The 16335-nt window shown below is 38.6% G+C and overlaps 8 protein-coding genes across 8 annotated transcripts; 7 read left to right on the top strand and 1 right to left on the bottom strand.

Moving 5' to 3' along the window:
* The first annotated feature begins 140 nt into the window (after positions 1 to 140).
* RHIMIDRAFT_277806 (P-loop containing nucleoside triphosphate hydrolase protein) lies at positions 141 to 4107 on the top strand. Its single transcript, XM_023612703.1, has 8 exons — positions 141 to 323; positions 378 to 462; positions 512 to 675; positions 729 to 1329; positions 1383 to 2289; positions 2346 to 3048; positions 3107 to 3326; positions 3388 to 4107. The coding sequence occupies exons 3-8, from the start codon at positions 635 to 637 to the stop codon at positions 4081 to 4083; spliced, it is 3168 nt and encodes a 1055-aa protein (XP_023467666.1). The 5' UTR covers positions 141 to 323; positions 378 to 462; positions 512 to 634; the 3' UTR covers positions 4084 to 4107.
* A 44-nt stretch (positions 4108 to 4151) lies between these two features.
* On the top strand, positions 4152 to 5510 carry RHIMIDRAFT_200857 (DUF1688-domain-containing protein; the record flags this gene model as incomplete). Its single annotated transcript, XM_023606487.1, has 3 exons — positions 4152 to 4617; positions 4676 to 4861; positions 4918 to 5510. 3 exons carry the CDS (start codon positions 4152 to 4154, stop codon positions 5508 to 5510), a joined length of 1245 nt encoding a protein of 414 aa, XP_023467665.1.
* A 140-nt stretch (positions 5511 to 5650) lies between these two features.
* Positions 5651 to 7416, top strand: RHIMIDRAFT_304772 (glycoside hydrolase). Its single transcript, XM_023614457.1, has 3 exons — positions 5651 to 5892; positions 5944 to 6349; positions 6404 to 7416. Exons 1-3 carry the CDS (start codon positions 5791 to 5793, stop codon positions 7285 to 7287), a joined length of 1392 nt encoding a protein of 463 aa, XP_023467664.1. The 5' UTR covers positions 5651 to 5790; the 3' UTR covers positions 7288 to 7416.
* Positions 7417 to 7483: 67 nt separating this feature from the next.
* RHIMIDRAFT_250141 (uncharacterized protein) lies at positions 7484 to 8813 on the top strand (the record flags this gene model as incomplete). Its single annotated transcript, XM_023610698.1, has 3 exons — positions 7484 to 7555; positions 7607 to 7722; positions 7826 to 8813. The coding sequence occupies 3 exons, from the start codon at positions 7484 to 7486 to the stop codon at positions 8811 to 8813; spliced, it is 1176 nt and encodes a 391-aa protein (XP_023467663.1).
* Positions 8814 to 9113: 300 nt separating this feature from the next.
* Positions 9114 to 10301, top strand: RHIMIDRAFT_287178 (UFD1-domain-containing protein; the record flags this gene model as incomplete). The annotated part of the gene is made up of 6 exons (XM_023613450.1): positions 9114 to 9213; positions 9281 to 9313; positions 9376 to 9497; positions 9555 to 9685; positions 9740 to 9950; positions 10026 to 10301. 6 exons carry the CDS (start codon positions 9114 to 9116, stop codon positions 10299 to 10301), a joined length of 873 nt encoding a protein of 290 aa, XP_023467662.1.
* A 28-nt stretch (positions 10302 to 10329) lies between these two features.
* Positions 10330 to 11890, bottom strand: RHIMIDRAFT_250139 (alpha/beta-hydrolase; the record flags this gene model as incomplete). The annotated part of the gene is made up of 6 exons (XM_023610697.1): positions 10330 to 10472; positions 10525 to 10996; positions 11048 to 11265; positions 11319 to 11386; positions 11442 to 11598; positions 11656 to 11890. 6 exons carry the CDS (start codon positions 11888 to 11890, stop codon positions 10330 to 10332), a joined length of 1293 nt encoding a protein of 430 aa, XP_023467661.1.
* Positions 11891 to 12282: 392 nt separating this feature from the next.
* RHIMIDRAFT_235952 (N-alpha-acetyltransferase 50, NatE catalytic subunit) lies at positions 12283 to 12799 on the top strand (the record flags this gene model as incomplete). The annotated part of the gene is made up of 2 exons (XM_023608456.1): positions 12283 to 12421; positions 12471 to 12799. 2 exons carry the CDS (start codon positions 12283 to 12285, stop codon positions 12797 to 12799), a joined length of 468 nt encoding a protein of 155 aa, XP_023467660.1.
* Positions 12800 to 12931: 132 nt separating this feature from the next.
* On the top strand, positions 12932 to 13681 carry RHIMIDRAFT_235951 (uncharacterized protein; the record flags this gene model as incomplete). Its single annotated transcript, XM_023608455.1, has 1 exon — positions 12932 to 13681. The coding sequence occupies one exon, from the start codon at positions 12932 to 12934 to the stop codon at positions 13679 to 13681; it is 750 nt and encodes a 249-aa protein (XP_023467659.1).
* Positions 13682 to 16335: the final 2654 nt, after the last annotated feature.

Here is a 16335-nt window from a genome sequence, read left to right as displayed (position 1 = left end):
CTGTCAAGGCTTAGATCGGAGTGAAAAATAAAGGGCAAGATGTGCACACCAAAAGGCATTCGCATAATTTGTGACATGAAATCCTCTTTGGGAGTTTTAATTGTGTATATAGAAATTATCCTATTCTCTTTCTCTCTCTCTTTTGATTGAACATACGTTATGGGAAAATCAAGACCTAGATTCAATGAGAAAGCTCGAGCTTCCTCTCTTCGTCCAACTCAACGACCTCATCCAAAAGCCAGAGACGGTGGTCTTGGTGTTGCAGCATTTGATCCTGAGCTTGCTCCTGCAGCTCAACAACAACCAAAGAAGCAAGATCTAAAGTAAAAGAGAGAAAAAAAAAAGGTGCATTTGTATAATTAACTTGTGATCTATAGAGATACCAATGAGCTCATGATCATCCCAGGTGCTGAGAAAGAAGAGGAACAGCCTGCAAAAGTGACAGCTCCTTCTTTTAAACAAGTAGGTTCAAACACTATTAAACACAGTGTTATTCATTCGTTATTTGTAGCCAGAAAAATACATGTCCAAGAAGAAGAGAAAGAAGCTCGAGAAATATATTGTAAATAGAGAATAAACACTATCCAACCACCGTGTATTAACTGAAAGACGGGAACAACTTTAGGAACAAAAAATGAAAAAAGAGGCACGAGCAGGACTATTAGAAAAACTATCGTAAGAAATATATGTGTGTGATATAAAACAGGCTGCTCAACACCTTTTATTAGAACGTCATCATGGTCTTCAGATCTCCTGAAATCATCCAAGTTAATAGGTCGATCTGGCCAGACTCTTCGTGAAAAACTCCACCAAGCAATGCTCGAACAAAAGGCTGGCTTGACACCCACTACAGATGTACCATTGATTATAGAAAAAGATATAGAATCACTACCTCCCATTGAAGAGGCCATATTTGAGAAAAAGGAAGAGAAAAAGGATGAACCAGTGGTAGGAAGTGCTTTAAAGCAAGATGGTTCTACCTTGAATCTTGTCAAACGCAAAAGAAAGAAGAAGAAGTCGACCATTCCTGAAATTGCCAGAAAACGATACAAGCAGAGAAAGGGTATTGAATCCGATTCATCCTTTGACAGTTCTGATTCCGCCTATGACGATGATGACGATGATGATGGCGAAACAAAACCACAGAGATCAGCGCCTGAACCCGAAGAGGAGGAACAAAAGGGGCCAACACATTTAGAGCAGATTGTTGAAGCAACAAAGAGCATTGTGGCACCGATACCCAAGAGAGTGGAAGAGGAATATGATGACCTTAAAGTACAGTTATTGAAGAGTAACAGAGAAGGAGACCTGAGTAAAGACGAAGTCAAGGTAAAGTGGTCTCGAGTGTATGATGATGCATTTATTCATTTTTGTGTACGTAGCCCTTCTACGTCAATGTCAACAGAAAACCAGAGATTCAAGAAGCACGTCTACAGTTACCTGTTTGTGGAGAAGAACAAGTGATTATGGAAGCTATCCGAAATAACACCGTTGTGGTTATCTGTGGTGAAACAGGTTCTGGTAAGACAACACAAGTACCGCAGTTCTTGTATGAAGCAGGCTGGTCTCATCCTGAGAGTGATAATCCTGGTCTCATCGGTGTCACTCAGCCTCGACGAGTTGCTACCGTGAGCATGGCCAAACGTGTAGCAGATGAATTGAACCTGTCCGATAAAGAAGTGTCATATCAAATTCGTTACGATGCTACTGTATCCGATAAAACGCGCATCAAATTTATGACAGATGGTGTGTTGCTTCGTGAAATGTCTCAAGACTTGTTGCTGACCAAATACTCAGTGATCATCATTGACGAAGCACACGAACGCAATATCAACACAGATATTCTTATCGGTGTACTCAGCAGAGTGTTAAAACTGAGAGCTCAGATGAGCCGTGAAGATAGAGAAAAGATTAAACCACTTCGTGTGGTCATCATGTCAGCCACGCTCCGTGTGTCTGACTTTACAGAAAACAAGACCCTCTTTGCGACACCACCACCCGTGATCAATGTGAATGCGCGTCAATATCCCGTATCGATCCATTTCAACAGAAAAACTCCGGAAGATCATGTTGCAGATGCTTATAAAAAGGTGACCAAAATACATGAGCGTTTACCTCCTGGAGGTATCTTGATCTTCTTGACTGGTCAAAATGAAATTACTCAGCTCTGTAAGAAGCTGCGAAAGAGATACCCTGCTCTCCCTGAAAAGGCAACTAGTGCTGAACAAAAGCAACAAGAGGCTGCACAAGAAAAAGAGTCTAAAAAGGTGAACCAACCAGCTGGCAAAGGTAACACGGATTCAAGTGCTGAAGAGAACGAGTGTTTACTTATATTTTTCCTATAGTTGATATTGAAGAAGAGGCTATTGAACTGGGTGAAAATCAAGTTGAAGAAGATTTTGATATAGATACAGATAGCGAAGATGAAGATGATATCGCAGAAGGGTTTGATGAAGATGAGCTGGATCAGGTTGTGAAAGATGCACCTTTACATGTATTGCCCCTATACTCTATGCTTCCAACCGAAGCACAACTGCGTGTATTTCAGCCACCACCAGAGGGCACTCGACTCTGTATTGTAGCTACCAACGTTGCAGAAACATCCGTTACGATTCCTGGTATTCGATATGTAGTCGATTGTGGTAAATGCAAAGAACGAAAGTACGACATAGCCACTGGTGTACAATCATTTGAAATTGGCTGGACTTCAAAGGCTTCTGCAGATCAGCGTGCAGGTCGTGCAGGAAGAACAGGTCCTGGTCACTGCTATCGTCTGTTTTCATCTGCTGTCTTTGACAATGAGTTTCCTCAATTTTCTACGCCAGAAATTGATCGTATGCCTATTGAAGGTGTTGTTCTCAACATGAAATCAATGTATATAGACAATGTTGTCAACTTTCCATTTCCTACGCCGCCTCCAAAAGAGAATCTCCAAAAGGCTGAAAAGTTACTGGGTTATCTTGGTGCTGTAGATCAACACACGAAGCGTATCACAGAATTTGGTCACATTATGTCTTTATTCCCTATCACGCCTCGGTTTGCTAAAATGTAAGTGTGTGCCTTATCATATTGATTCACGGTTACTAACGATCTTTTATATGGTTAGGCTTATTATTGGACAACAACATGGATGTCTTCCTTATGTTATTGCCATTGTATCAGCACTTTCTGTAGGAAATCCGTTTATCCAAGATTATCAATTAGAAGACAAACTATCAGATGCTGACAGCGACGAGGATGAAGAAATTGCACAACTTCAAAACGAAGCTGCGATAGAAAAGGCAAAAAGAAAGATGATGAGAAAGAAATACTTTGGTGCATTAACGGTAACTATCGAGTCGTATTTCAAGAGAGAGAGAGAGAAATACTTATTTTATATATATATAGAAACACGCTTCATTAGACCCTTCAAGCGATATTCTCAAACTTCTTAGTGCAGTAGCTGCATATGAATATGCAGGTGCAACCACATCGTTTTGCGAAGAAAACTTTTTAAGGCCTAAGGCAATGGAAGAAATTCGCAAACTTCGACGACAGCTCACGAACCTAGTCTCTGCCAACTTTCCTGACATTGATGTCTGTGTCGATCCCAAGATGAAACGACCCAGCTCGACCCAGTTAAAGGTGCTCAGACAGGTTCTTACTGCTGGATTTATTGATTCTGTAGCTATTCGTCAAGATGTGTTAGAGACCGGTGGTGGAAAAGGCAAGAAATACAAAAACGCACGTCATGTGGTGTACCGATTGATGTGGAGCGACGAAGAAGCATTTATTCATCCTACATCGACACTGTTTAGTCAAGAGCCACCTGCTATGCTTGTCTATAGTGAATTATCCAAATCTGGCAAGACATGGCTAAAAGGGAACACAGCAGTTGAAGCCAAATGGGTTGCCAAATTAGGACATGGACTCTGCTCTTATGGCAGACCACTCGAATACCCACTTCCAAAGTATATTGGAGATAAGCAAGATAGAAAATTGGTTTATGTAGTACCAAGCTTTGGTCCAAAAGGATGGCCATTACCACCTATACAAGTAGAGCAAAGACGAGAAGGAACCCGTTGGGTGACTGTGTCACACTAACTATTATGCAATAAATAAATGACCTTTTTTTTTCCTTTTTCTTCTTTTTCTTTTCCTTTATCTTTATTATGACATTGTTACCTCAAGAATATTTACGTACTTTACCTTCCATTCGGGAAAGATGCACAAAAGTCTATGAAAAAGCAAAGCAAGGAGAATCCACGTCCTTTGATATTAATGAAGCAGCTCTTTCGAATATCGTCAATCATGTCGTATCTACCACAACGCGTAGATTCCCTGACCTTTCCAAGATTCCTCCACACTCACGTCTTCGTCATTTTGACCAAAGCCGTCTTACTGAATTAAGACAAAGATGGACTCGAGATAATGTGGACAGAGTTGAACAGGCACGACGCTTGATTGATTTAGTTCTCGTTTCAGTCCTGGTTGATGCAGGCGCAGGACAGGTTTGGAAGTATACGACAAAAGAAGGTGAACGTATTGGACGATCTGAAGGACTTGCTTTAGCATCCTTTGATATGTTCTTGAATGGCTATTTCTCGAGCTCTGCTGACGTTCCCGACCGTGTTGATGGTTAGTATATAGTGTGTTACCCAACATAGGGGGTATTTTTTTTAATTATCCCATTTAGTGCGTGGACTGGACAAGATTACAACCGAACGCATGACGCAAGGCTTCCAAGTCACAGAGACGAACCAGATGGTCGGACTAGAGGGACGTTCGAACCTGTTGAAGCGTTTGGCTCAGGTACTCGATGAACAGGCAACTTATTTTCTTTCTGCTCATGGTGAGCCTAGACGACCTGGCCATCTTGTAGGTGAGTGCTTATAGATATTCCTTTTTTTGTTTTTTATTCTAAAACATGGCAAAAAGACTATTTGTTAAACAACATTGACTCTACTAAAAAGTCAGTTCGTATTGAAGCCTTGTGGACAGCAGTTATGAGCTTAGGCGCTATGTGGCCAGCCCGAGTTCAAATTGACGGCATTCAGTTAGGTGATGTCTGGCCCTGTGCTGTACTCACTGATCTCGGCAACTATGAAAATTTGGTACCTTTCCATAAACTATCTCAATGGCTCACCTATTCCTTGATTGAAGCTATCGAGCTCACCTTGGGTGTCACAGTTGAAGGCGTTGAACTCATGACAGGTTTACCAGAATACCGAAACGGCGGACTTTTAGTAGACTATGGACTACTCACGTTGAAGCCAGATGAAGTGAAAAGAGCCACGGTCAAGGAAGGCGAATTACCTGTCTTTGAAGGATCTGATCCTGCAATTGTTGAATGGCGCGCATTGACAGTAGTCTATTTAGACATCATCAAGGCCAAAGTTGAAGAAAAACTTGGACAAACATTGTCTCTTGCCCAAGTATTGGAAGGTGGTACCTGGACAGCTGGGCGTGAAATTGCAGCCAAGCTGAGACCTGAGAATGGTGGTCCACCCATTGTGATCAAGGTGAGATAAAGAGACAATCAAAGATAGATTAAAACTTATTTGATAAATATAGAGCGATGGTACTATCTTTTGATCGAGGTCAAATAACAAACATAACAAATTTATATTAAATTTGACCATTCTACAAAAATAAAGTCTAACAGATGGAAAATGTTTTCTGTACTGAAACAAAGACAGACTAGAAAGTATCGCATTCCTTATACAACACGTAAAAAAGCATTCCTTTCTATTTGCTTTGATATAATAGAGATCATCCTCTCTTTTTTTATTATATTTGTTTAACCACAGAATGTATTTCGCGCTACTATTATTACCATTTGTCATCTTTGTTATCAAATTAGCATCAGCGACTCCTTCTCATTCTGAATTCAGTCCAATAAAATCAAGAAATGTAAAGTTATCTATAATATAAACCACAGCTTATCTGATGTATCCTACATAGGTTCTGGACAGGAGCGATAATGTCGTCCTCTACTGGGGACAAGGAGACTTTGGAGAGAGACGGTTATCATATTATTGCGATCAAGAAGGAGTCAGTATTGTCATTCTCAGTTTCATCACCGATTATATTGGAGGACCCAGAAAGTCACCGATCATCAATTTGGCAGATAATTGTAACGATGTTGAGAACTGTGTTGAGACTGCCCAAGATATAAAGTATTGCCAAAGCAAGGGAGTCAAGGTGCTCATCTCTGTGGGAGGAGCCGCAGGATCGTATCATAAGCAGTCGTGGGACCCTGATCTGTTCGCATGGTGGTTATGGAACAAATTTTTGGGTGGTGATGATCGTACAGTGCCAAGACCCTTTGGTGATGCTGTCCTGGACGGTATTGATTATGATCCCGAAGGTAATAATGGACATCTATTTGCGACATTTATTTAACGCTCTGTTATGAGTATAGAAACTACAGGCAAAGGATACGATAGACATATTCATACACTTCGTCAGCTAATCCAAACACAATATCCTCCTCACCAATACCTCATTACAGCTGCGCCCCAGTGTTCAGATTTAGATTATTATCCAAAGAATGCACAATACAATATCCTTCATCCCTCGCCTCAATATGATGCCTATCCAGATATGGTGTTTGTACAGTTTTATAATAACGACTGTTCAGCAGCAGCCCATAAGCCACGAGGACTCTCTGATTTTAATTTTGACGCCTGGAATAAATGGGCACAAGAAGCGACCAAGGGGCGTACTAAAGTTCTTTTGGGAGTCTTGGGTAGAGACAATCGTATGGACAAGGGATATGTGAGTTATGACAAGCTGACGATGATTTTGGACGACATCAAGAGCCGGTCCCAGTTTGGAGGTGTGATGATATGGGATGCAGGATACGCTTACGCCAACAAGGTACCTTACTTTAACAACCTTGCATATGGTCAGGCCACTGCAAAATATCTTCGACAGTTGGCGACTAACAGTAAACCTGGAGCGAAACTAATTGAAACTATCGACATGGCACTTCAAGAAAACCAAATGCCGATTATGATACCCGTACGTCATGATGCTAGATTACCGTGCAAAGGACAACCGATGATGCTACTTAAAACAGTGAGTACAAGGATACTTGCACAGAGTTTTGGCGCATCACCCGAAATACTAGCCGAACGATTCGAAACACTTGGTGTCTCTGGTGATGAACCACTTTATCCAGGTTCACGTATCTGTTTGACAGTCTCAGACGGTGACATGATCTCACTTGGATACATTTATAGCTTTGAGCAACCGACAGACAATAAGAACACATTGTCTAATTATCAGTATTATTTCCAATAAGGAGTCATTTGAGAGAGAGAAAGTTGGGGGATTTATGCATGCATTTTGTTTTATAACTCCTGAATTATTACAGCAGGGAATAACTTTAAGTTTTTTACCCTTTATTTTGATGTCAAAGAAACTATTATTATTATTCTTCTTCCCCTTTTTCTTACTCTTTTTTTTTAAAAAAAAATATTTATTACAAGCAAAAAAGATGATGTTTTTTAGAAAGAAAAGATCCAATAAAAAATTAATTAATTTCCCAGTGCTTCACGTAAAGCCAAAAGTGAGTTGGTTAGAGCTTAACTTGCCTGATAGCTCAATTGTTATTCCACAGCTACAACAAACCTCAGCAAATGAAAATGACTTTATGGAAGAAGAACGTATCGTCACGCAAATATCACCTTCTGTATCAACAAATGATGATACAGACAGTCAAGAAAAAGTTGAAGTGTAAAAAAATAAGAGAGAAAAAGAAAGAGAGAAAGAGATAATGAAATCAACAAGAGATAACTCATCCCCCCTCTTTTTTTTCCTTTTCCTATTCTAAAAATAGTGTGTCTACTATCAGCGAAAACTCCTTAACAAGGTTGGAAATAGAGCAGGAGCCTATGATGGCAGCGGGACAAGATAACTCAGATGAACCCACAGAGCCAGTGGCTGTCTTATCTGAATATCATGATTCATCAATAGAACACACCAAGGATAAATCAAGCACAATTCAAGATATGGACAGATCTCCTTCTGAACATGTAGTTGAACGCCAAGAAAAGGAATATCAAGAAGAACATCAAGTAAAAGAAGAAAAACATCAAGTAAAAGAAGAGGAACATCAAGAGAAGGAAGAAGAACATCAGGAGGAGGAAGAAGAACATCAAGAGAAGGAAGAAGAACATCAAGAGAAGGAAGAAGAACATCAAGAGAAGAAAGAGGGACAAGAAGAGGAACAACAAGAAAAGGAAGAGAAACAAGAAGAGGAACATCAAGAAGAAAACAAAGAGGAGCAAGAAGAGATAACTATCTGCGATGATCGAGAGACATATGATTGTGAGGACAGTAGTGATCCAGTTAAAGAGGAGGTGAGCAACACAGACAGACAGGAATCTATCAGTAACCCAACAAATGAACAATATAAGCCTGAAGAGCATGAAGAGAACAAAGGTGACAGTAAATTTGAAGATCATGCCAAAGTACGTCAACCTGAATTGATGGATACTCCTAAAAAGAGACACTCTATGATGGTCATACCCAACAGACCAAGCAATGGTGTCAAGTCGCAGCAAAGAAAATCACAACAGAGTCATCCAAGTTACATACCTGTGTCCGTCAAACGCCTTTCGATGGTTCGTTTGCCTGTTGATACACTTGAAGGCTATTCATCTGAGTCAAGTACAAGCAGTGCGAGTAGTAGTACACATAGTCATCAGAATGCATTTGAAAGCAAAATACCTAAATTTATGGATAAAGCGGAGACCATCAAGCGTGTGTCGAGTGTTGGAAGTAAATTACCCAAGAGAAAGAGCTATGCAGCCCCAGTTCATTAACAGATAATAAATTTTAATTATTCAAAATACAGCGCGTTTTTGTATGTGCATAAGAAATGACTCTTATTGGCTCTACAAAAAAGTGTGCATTTGTCATAAACGTCACTTTTTACATAAACGTCATTTATCTTGCTTTTTTTGTCCTTTTTCTTTACTTTAGATAATAATCCACACAAATGGTAAATAAATAATGTAAAAAACACACATGTAAACATTTGTCCTCTTTGTTTATAGTTCAACGACGAAGACAGTTTTTCAAATTCCTTCTTTGGAGGCTTTCGTCCAAGTTTTGGAGGATTTATGAATCCTAATAGAGGATTCTCTGAAAATTATCGTTGTTTCCCCATCGCCATGATGCAACATGGACATGATAGAGAAAATGTGAATTATGGTGGAAAAAGTAAATGGAACCAATGGAGCCAATGGAGCCCAAATCAGAATAATGAAAACTAATCCACATTCATTAGTCATTCTTCCTCAATCAGCTTTAGAGAAACTTTGTAGGTCTATTTTGAGATACTATAGCGAAAGACCGTGTAGAACTTATGATTTTATACTATAGCACAACTTAATATTTCATATCCAATGCTATTTAGATTAGTCAACGGTGCTGAACGAACACATACACATGCAGGCGTGCTTGAGTTTATTGCTGAAGAGGGTCGGGTTTATCTTCCACAATGGGTAAGATAAAACGATTAAGGAGTAAAAATAGATGATCAACCATGCATATATTTGTAGATGATGGAAACACTAGGCACTGAGCCTGGAAGTATTATCGAAGTTAAAAATGTCACTTTGCCTCTAGGCTCCTTTGTAAAGATTCAACCTCAATCAGCAGACTTTTTAGATATAACAGATCATCGTGCAGTGTAAAGTAATTATGATGGATAAAAAGTGACTAGGGATTGATCCATTTACCATAGATTAGAAAAGGCCTTACGTAACTTTTCGACATTGACTGTGGACGATATCATACAGATTAATTATAACAACAAGGTGTATGAAATCAAAGTGTTGGAAGTCAAGCCATCAAACGAAGAACATTTGGGCATATCTATTGTCGAAACGGATCTCGAAGTTGACTTTGCTCCACCAGTAGGTTATGTTGAGCCATCACAGCCGGTGCAGACAGTGGTAAAAAAAAAAAAAAAAAAAGAAGAAGAGATGTATCATGATTGCAGCTACTAAACGGTTTATTTATCTTTGCAGAAAAGTCAAATGGTCATTGATCTTCCTAAACCTGTCAAGACAGGGTTCACAGCATTCCAAGGCGGAGGACAGAGTCTTCGAGGAAAGAGTAAACCAAATACGACAGATGAAGGCGATGCAGAAAACGGACAAGACGACGGTCCCCTCGATTTACCTTTTGGAACACTTTACTTTGGATTTCCTATCATTCCTCCACCCTCATCTAATGACAACGATAAAAATGAAAAGCCTACGTTTACAGGAACAGGCCAAACATTAAGAAGCAAAAAGAAATAAAAGATATAGACACTGTTTTTGTTTTTATTTAGCGTAGTTCATCTTTATGTAACTGTCTACACCAAGCTTGAATGATACGGGCAGCGTAAAGAGAACGAGGGGACCAAGTGATGTAGCTGATGTGACGTCCACCAGGGAATAAGACAAGTGTACATGGATTCTTGTGTCGTCCTAAAAGCACTGTTATATAAAACTCCTTTTTGTATACGCATTTTTTGCTTACCTTCGTCAAATTGCTTTTTGAACTTGACAGACACGTCTGAGTTTACCAGGGCATCTCTTTGACCAGCCAAGACCAAGTAGGGCACACAATCTTTAGCTTGTTGAATGACAGTAGCTGGAGAATGCTTGTTTAAAAAGTCCATGTCGGCATCGGGAAGCATAGCAACTTGTTTTGAAAAGTAATTGATCATATTGGGATATATAAGGTCAAGAACACCATTAATGGAAATAACACCACGACATGAAGTATCGACCTGTTCAAAACCTGGTTGGTACTGAGGGTCATTCACTGTAAGTGAAGCCATGACGGCCAAATGTGCGCCTGCAGAATCGCCTGAAAGGACAATAAAGTCAGGATCACCACCAAAGGAGGCAATATTTTGCCTTGTCCATCGAATTGCGCGCTTGACATCAATCAAATGATTAGGATATGCACTCTTTGGTGCCAGACGGTATCCGATGTTGACGATGATCTATGAAAATAAAATTAGAAAGAGTAGAGAGACGCTTTTCGTTATTTATACCCAATCATCTTCTGAAACCAGCAGTTTTTCATAAGGATAAAAGATGTCCTTTCTGCCACCTCGCCAAGCTCCACCGTGAGCATGGATTAAAACAGGTCTTGGCTTAGTTGATTTTTTGTTGCTGGCAATGACATCCAACATGAGTTTACGAGGTTGATCAAAATCCTGATTGCTATTATCCAACGCGTCTCTAAGCTCCTCGCTGGTGGCATATGTAACTATAAAATCAAAGTTGCATAAATTTGCATATGTGTGCGTCATGAATACATACTGTTTGGATGAATAACAAGACTAGGAGGTCTCCAGAAAGGGTTCATTAAGCTTTTGAATAACTCTAGACTGTCGTTGAAAGAGCATAAGAAAGAGAGACGTTAGAGATAAACGTATAATTTACCTCATGAAACTTTGAAGACCCTTGTGACCTTTTCTATCAATCACTCTGATGGCTGTTTCGGCTATTTCCTTTTCTTCCAACATCTCATAAAAGAGTTTTCCCATACCAAGAATGGTAGCGATATCAACAAAATACATGAGCCAGCTGAGAAAGTAAGCTAAAAAGGAGCTGTTTTAATAATTATATATGACAAAAGAGCCATTTTTTCATTTACCAAAACCACCACAAAACTTGACAACCTGTATAAGGAATATCTTGAATATGATGAAATGAAGTGATAGTTCAGTAACTGTCGAGGTAAGCAAGATTTCAGCCAATGCCACGTATTGTCCTTTGAATTTTCTAATGTCTATTATATTAAATGCCCCTGCAGTGGCAAAGGCTAGTATAGCTACTTCCATAATATATAAAGTAGCTACACTAGCCGTGAATAAATTGGCAACAGACATAACTTCAATATAAAAAAAAAGAAAGAGAAGCAAGAGGGGAACTAGTTTTATACATGTGTATAGACGGTGTTTAAACTTCTATTTGGTGTATTTGCATATGATTTAGTGGCTGCTGTATTGTGATTGTTTACTTTTATGACGATGAGTTTAAGGTAGAGCAATGAATTGGGTACAATATATCGCGTTATTGACTAACCATATCCAAAATCAAATATAACAAGTTAATAAAGCTAAAAGATGTCTTTATAAGTTAATTGAAGTGAGACTACTGCCGTAGGGAAAAAAGCCTCCGTAAGCCAAAAGATCTCCTTGATTCTGTCCCCGGGGCGGATTTTAAGATTCCGCAGGCTTGGTTTTTTTGTTTGGTTTTACTTCTTTCAAAAAAAAAAAAAATGAGTCTGATTGACCTTGGCGACATTACACCAAACAATTTGGGCCAAGTCAGAGTGCTTCACAAGACCTTATTCCCTGTTAGTTACAGTGACAACTTTTATAATGAATTATTAGAAGCTGGTGAATTTGCCAAGTTGGGTACATGTCTATTTTTATATATATAAAAAAGAAACTAAACACATTATAGCTTATTATAATGACGTCTGTGTTGGTGTTGTCTGTTGTCGTAAAGAAAAAGACGAAGATTTACCCGAGAAATACAAGCTGTACATGATGACATTAGGTGTGCTGGAACCCTATCGTCGATTGGGATTAGGTACACGCTTGGTTGAACACATTTTGAAGCAATCTCAACTCTCAACGGATATCTCTCGTGTCTACTTGCACGTTCAAGTGACAAATGATGCTGCTGTTGACTTTTATAAAAAAAATCAATTTGAAGTGAAGAAGACGGAAAAAGATTATTATAAGAACATAGAACCTAGAGATGCATACCTTTTATCAAAAGAAATCTAATAAACCTATCATGCAAGGGAGAATAGACACACATATACATCAAAGGCACATGTGACCTTGTTTGAAACACTTGACAGAGAAGAGAACTTTTTTTTGTATTTCTTTTTTTCTTCCCCTTTTTTTATTTCAAAAATGAAAGAAAAGCAGATACTTGACCCTACTCAACCGATGGAGACGACAACAAGACGATGGAAAGGATGGATTGTCTTCTTTATTGGGTTGATAAGTCTCTTTTATATGGCTGACAGACAGGATGCTTTTGTAGTCACTAATAGCCAATGTGCCATGACGAGTCAACGACCAAGTACTGTCTTACATTCAGGATTCCCTCCTATCGATAACGTGACAGGTCTTACCATTTTACCCGGTAAAGCCGCAGCCATCGCATTTGAACCTAATCCAGCAGTGGAACGCTTAAACGTCATGGGTGGAGAAAGCTGGTGGGACAGATTGTTTCCTAATCGTCATGTTCATCTACACAGTGTTCAAGTTCCTGTACTGAGTGCCAAGAATCAAACAATTTCTGCTGTGGTGTCTATTTGCTCAGGCGAAGGAGGCAGACTGACCAGACGAAAGAGATTCCCAGATATGCAACGCTGCGTATCGACCAAGGCTGTCGAGATTGAAACTGAGCCAGGCGATACGTTTGGCGTACTTGAATGGGAACCTGAAGTAGTTATCGTACTCAAGAAATCAGCAAGATATTGGCTTGTTCTCGAGTCTCCGAGTGTAGAAAATTCGTTTGAATGGGTCTACGCTGAACAGCCAAGTGATGTAACAGAAAGTATTCCAGTTGCTATTCAAGGTGAGAATGGATGGCAGATGCAGCTAAAGGATACACCACCTCCAAGTGCTATTGTCACGGTTGAAAGGCATTCTTGAATGTTGCCCTGAATCTCCTTTAATAAAATCAAATAAAACTCAAAATTTCTCTCACTGTTAAATTGCCCCCTTACATCATCTGGCATAGATATCACATGTCGTTATCGTATCCATACAATGACATCAGGCCAAACTAATAGATTTCGTTATAGATAAATATAGATTGGTTGTAGAGTTTAATCAAGGAGAAATCACTAATTGCTCCATGGGAGATTCGAAAAGTGAGAACGAAGCATGAGATGAGTACTTGTATTTGTATAATCAGCATATGAGTTGCACGACATGTTTGAGAAAGACATATAATAAAATACTAAGCCGGTTAGCAATCACATTCCTCTATTTTTGATGAATTTACAAGTTTAGCCAGTAGGCGAGCTTGTTGCTGGTAAATACATATGGACTAAAGGCTTCTTCTAAATGGAGATAAAAAGCTGTCATTAATCTGAAAGGTATATACTGAAGCTTATTTTTAATGATGGTGTATTAAGAATATTACTGTTTTTGGAATGAAGTAACCTATGCTGAAAAGTAACGATAATGGCTAGTTATACAATCTTTCCGGAAAGTAAATTCGCCTGTGATCGAAAATAAATGCATTCAATGGTGAGAACAAAATTCATGTTGTATGAAATGTAAATTCGCCGTTACCAAGAATATTTTCGTAGTACCAGCCTTGACATCCATGAAGATACTGTATTTCCAAATTGAGATGACGTATTGAAACCGTTGTAATGTTGTCAGAGTAATAACAAATACAAAAAGAATATGGCTCACTGTCTCATTTGACAGTAATATTAACAGGTGGGCTGTCTTGGAGTTGAAATTAACTTAATATTAGAAATAGCTCCTCTTTAGTCTCTTTGTAAAAGTTTAAATTCTTTATTCGGTTTTTTCATGAAATTAGAAGAGCATGTAATCATATTTGGCAATGTATATTCTTGAATGGTCACTATATAGATTGCTTTTATTTGACATGGTTTCTTTGTCCTAGATATCTGATCCTGAAACCTGTTTGAAAAAGAGAGACATATAAAAACTCATTTTAATTGAGTCCTTTTTTTGCTTCTTTACAGCAGTTATCAAATGTCCCTCTGAGTGTTCAAAGATCCACCAATCAAAACTAGCCTGTCCTCATGGTCCTTGCTCTGACTCGCTTGTCCCGCCCTCTCTGCTCTCTGGCGTGTATCTGGAACGTTCCCCAATAGTCTCTTCTGACGCCCTGGGTTCTCTCTGTCCTCTGTTCCTTTTTTTTTTTTTTAAACTTCTCCTGGGTGGTTATCACTACCCTTCTCAGAATGCACCTTGGTGGTAAGTAAGACTAATATTAGGATATGTACTCTAATACTAACATACCTTTTCTCTCTTTTTCTACATATACTCATTATCTCTCTCTCTCTCTTTTGACATGATGTCGTTTTATTCAAACGTATTTTTCTTTGTCGTCTTTTTACGAAAATATTTTTTTTTATTTTACGACAATATTTTATAAAATTAACGTCAATAATTAATAAAAATACAGTAGGTCTATGCAGTTCAGCTAATGTTGGCTACCTAAAAAAGATGAACAGCAATGTCGTTCCAAGATGTCGTATTTTGTATATTTTATATTATAAATTTTTGAATTAGAAGAAGCTGCTCAATCATTCAACAAATGTCCATGCCAAGAGATTTGCCCTTTTTCAGAAAAATAATGCTTCCTTTAATGGCATTAATCTCGCGTACATGAATGTGCAGAATTCTACAATTTGGACTAATATGGTATTACTAATAAGAGCAACTAGCTACAAAGTTGTTTATCGAGGAATTGTACTAAATCAGCCGTATCTATACTTTGACCAGAACGAGTATAAAGAGGCTAACAAAAAACAAAATACAGAAGAAATATGCAAAATTGCAGATCATAAATAATGCAGTGTCTGTTTATAAAACGTTGTTCTTTTAGGCTATTCTTAATGGTAATACAAGCTTATGCTTCTTCAATGGTGCCTGAAAATGTGTTTAAATAAGGTCGGATAAACTAAACTTTTTTGTCCTCAGGGGGTAAACGTTTTTTTCTCTGTCTTTTCTGTTACACTAAAAAGTGCCGAACCGACATCTCCTTTAATTTGCCCTGCACCGGCTGGCATATGTGTATTACGAATCAAATGACGGAGAAATCGATGTCGTATCCGTCATTGGTTCCTCAGACCAAGCTCATAGATAGGCATCAAACAGTCAAAATGGGATTTTTTTATCGTGAAAGCTGAAGCTAAATATAAAGTTGCTAGTAAAACTTTTTCATTATTAATCAAAGAAATTCATCAACGGGTCTCGTAAAAGAAACTTGTCGCGCAGTAAGGTTGGTTAATGATTGTCATTATTTGTATCTGGCATCAATCAAGACAAATTCAGGGATAAGATATGGTGGTATGCTTCTTTACAAGATTGCAAGCTATAAAAGGATCTGTTGCCATCTCTGCAAGAGAATAAGCTGTCCAGACTTAATAAATCAAGATTGAGGATGATAAAGCGATAATAATGAATGTAATATAATGAAGACTGTTTTCAGTTATGGATAATGCTTCTTTTTTTTTTCATATGGATACCGCTGCGTTTATTTCCTTGACCCTATCCCAATCTTGGCCCACTTTGAATATAGGATTCTGGAAAAAAGA

The sequence above is a fragment of the Rhizopus microsporus genome, assembly GCF_002708625.1.
Source record: "Rhizopus microsporus ATCC 52813 unplaced genomic scaffold scaffold_5, whole genome shotgun sequence".
In the NCBI taxonomy this organism is placed as follows: Eukaryota; Fungi; Mucoromycota; class Mucoromycetes; order Mucorales; family Rhizopodaceae; genus Rhizopus; species Rhizopus microsporus.
Note: the sequence above shows the minus strand (reverse complement) of the source record. Positions and strands in the feature narration are given on the sequence as shown.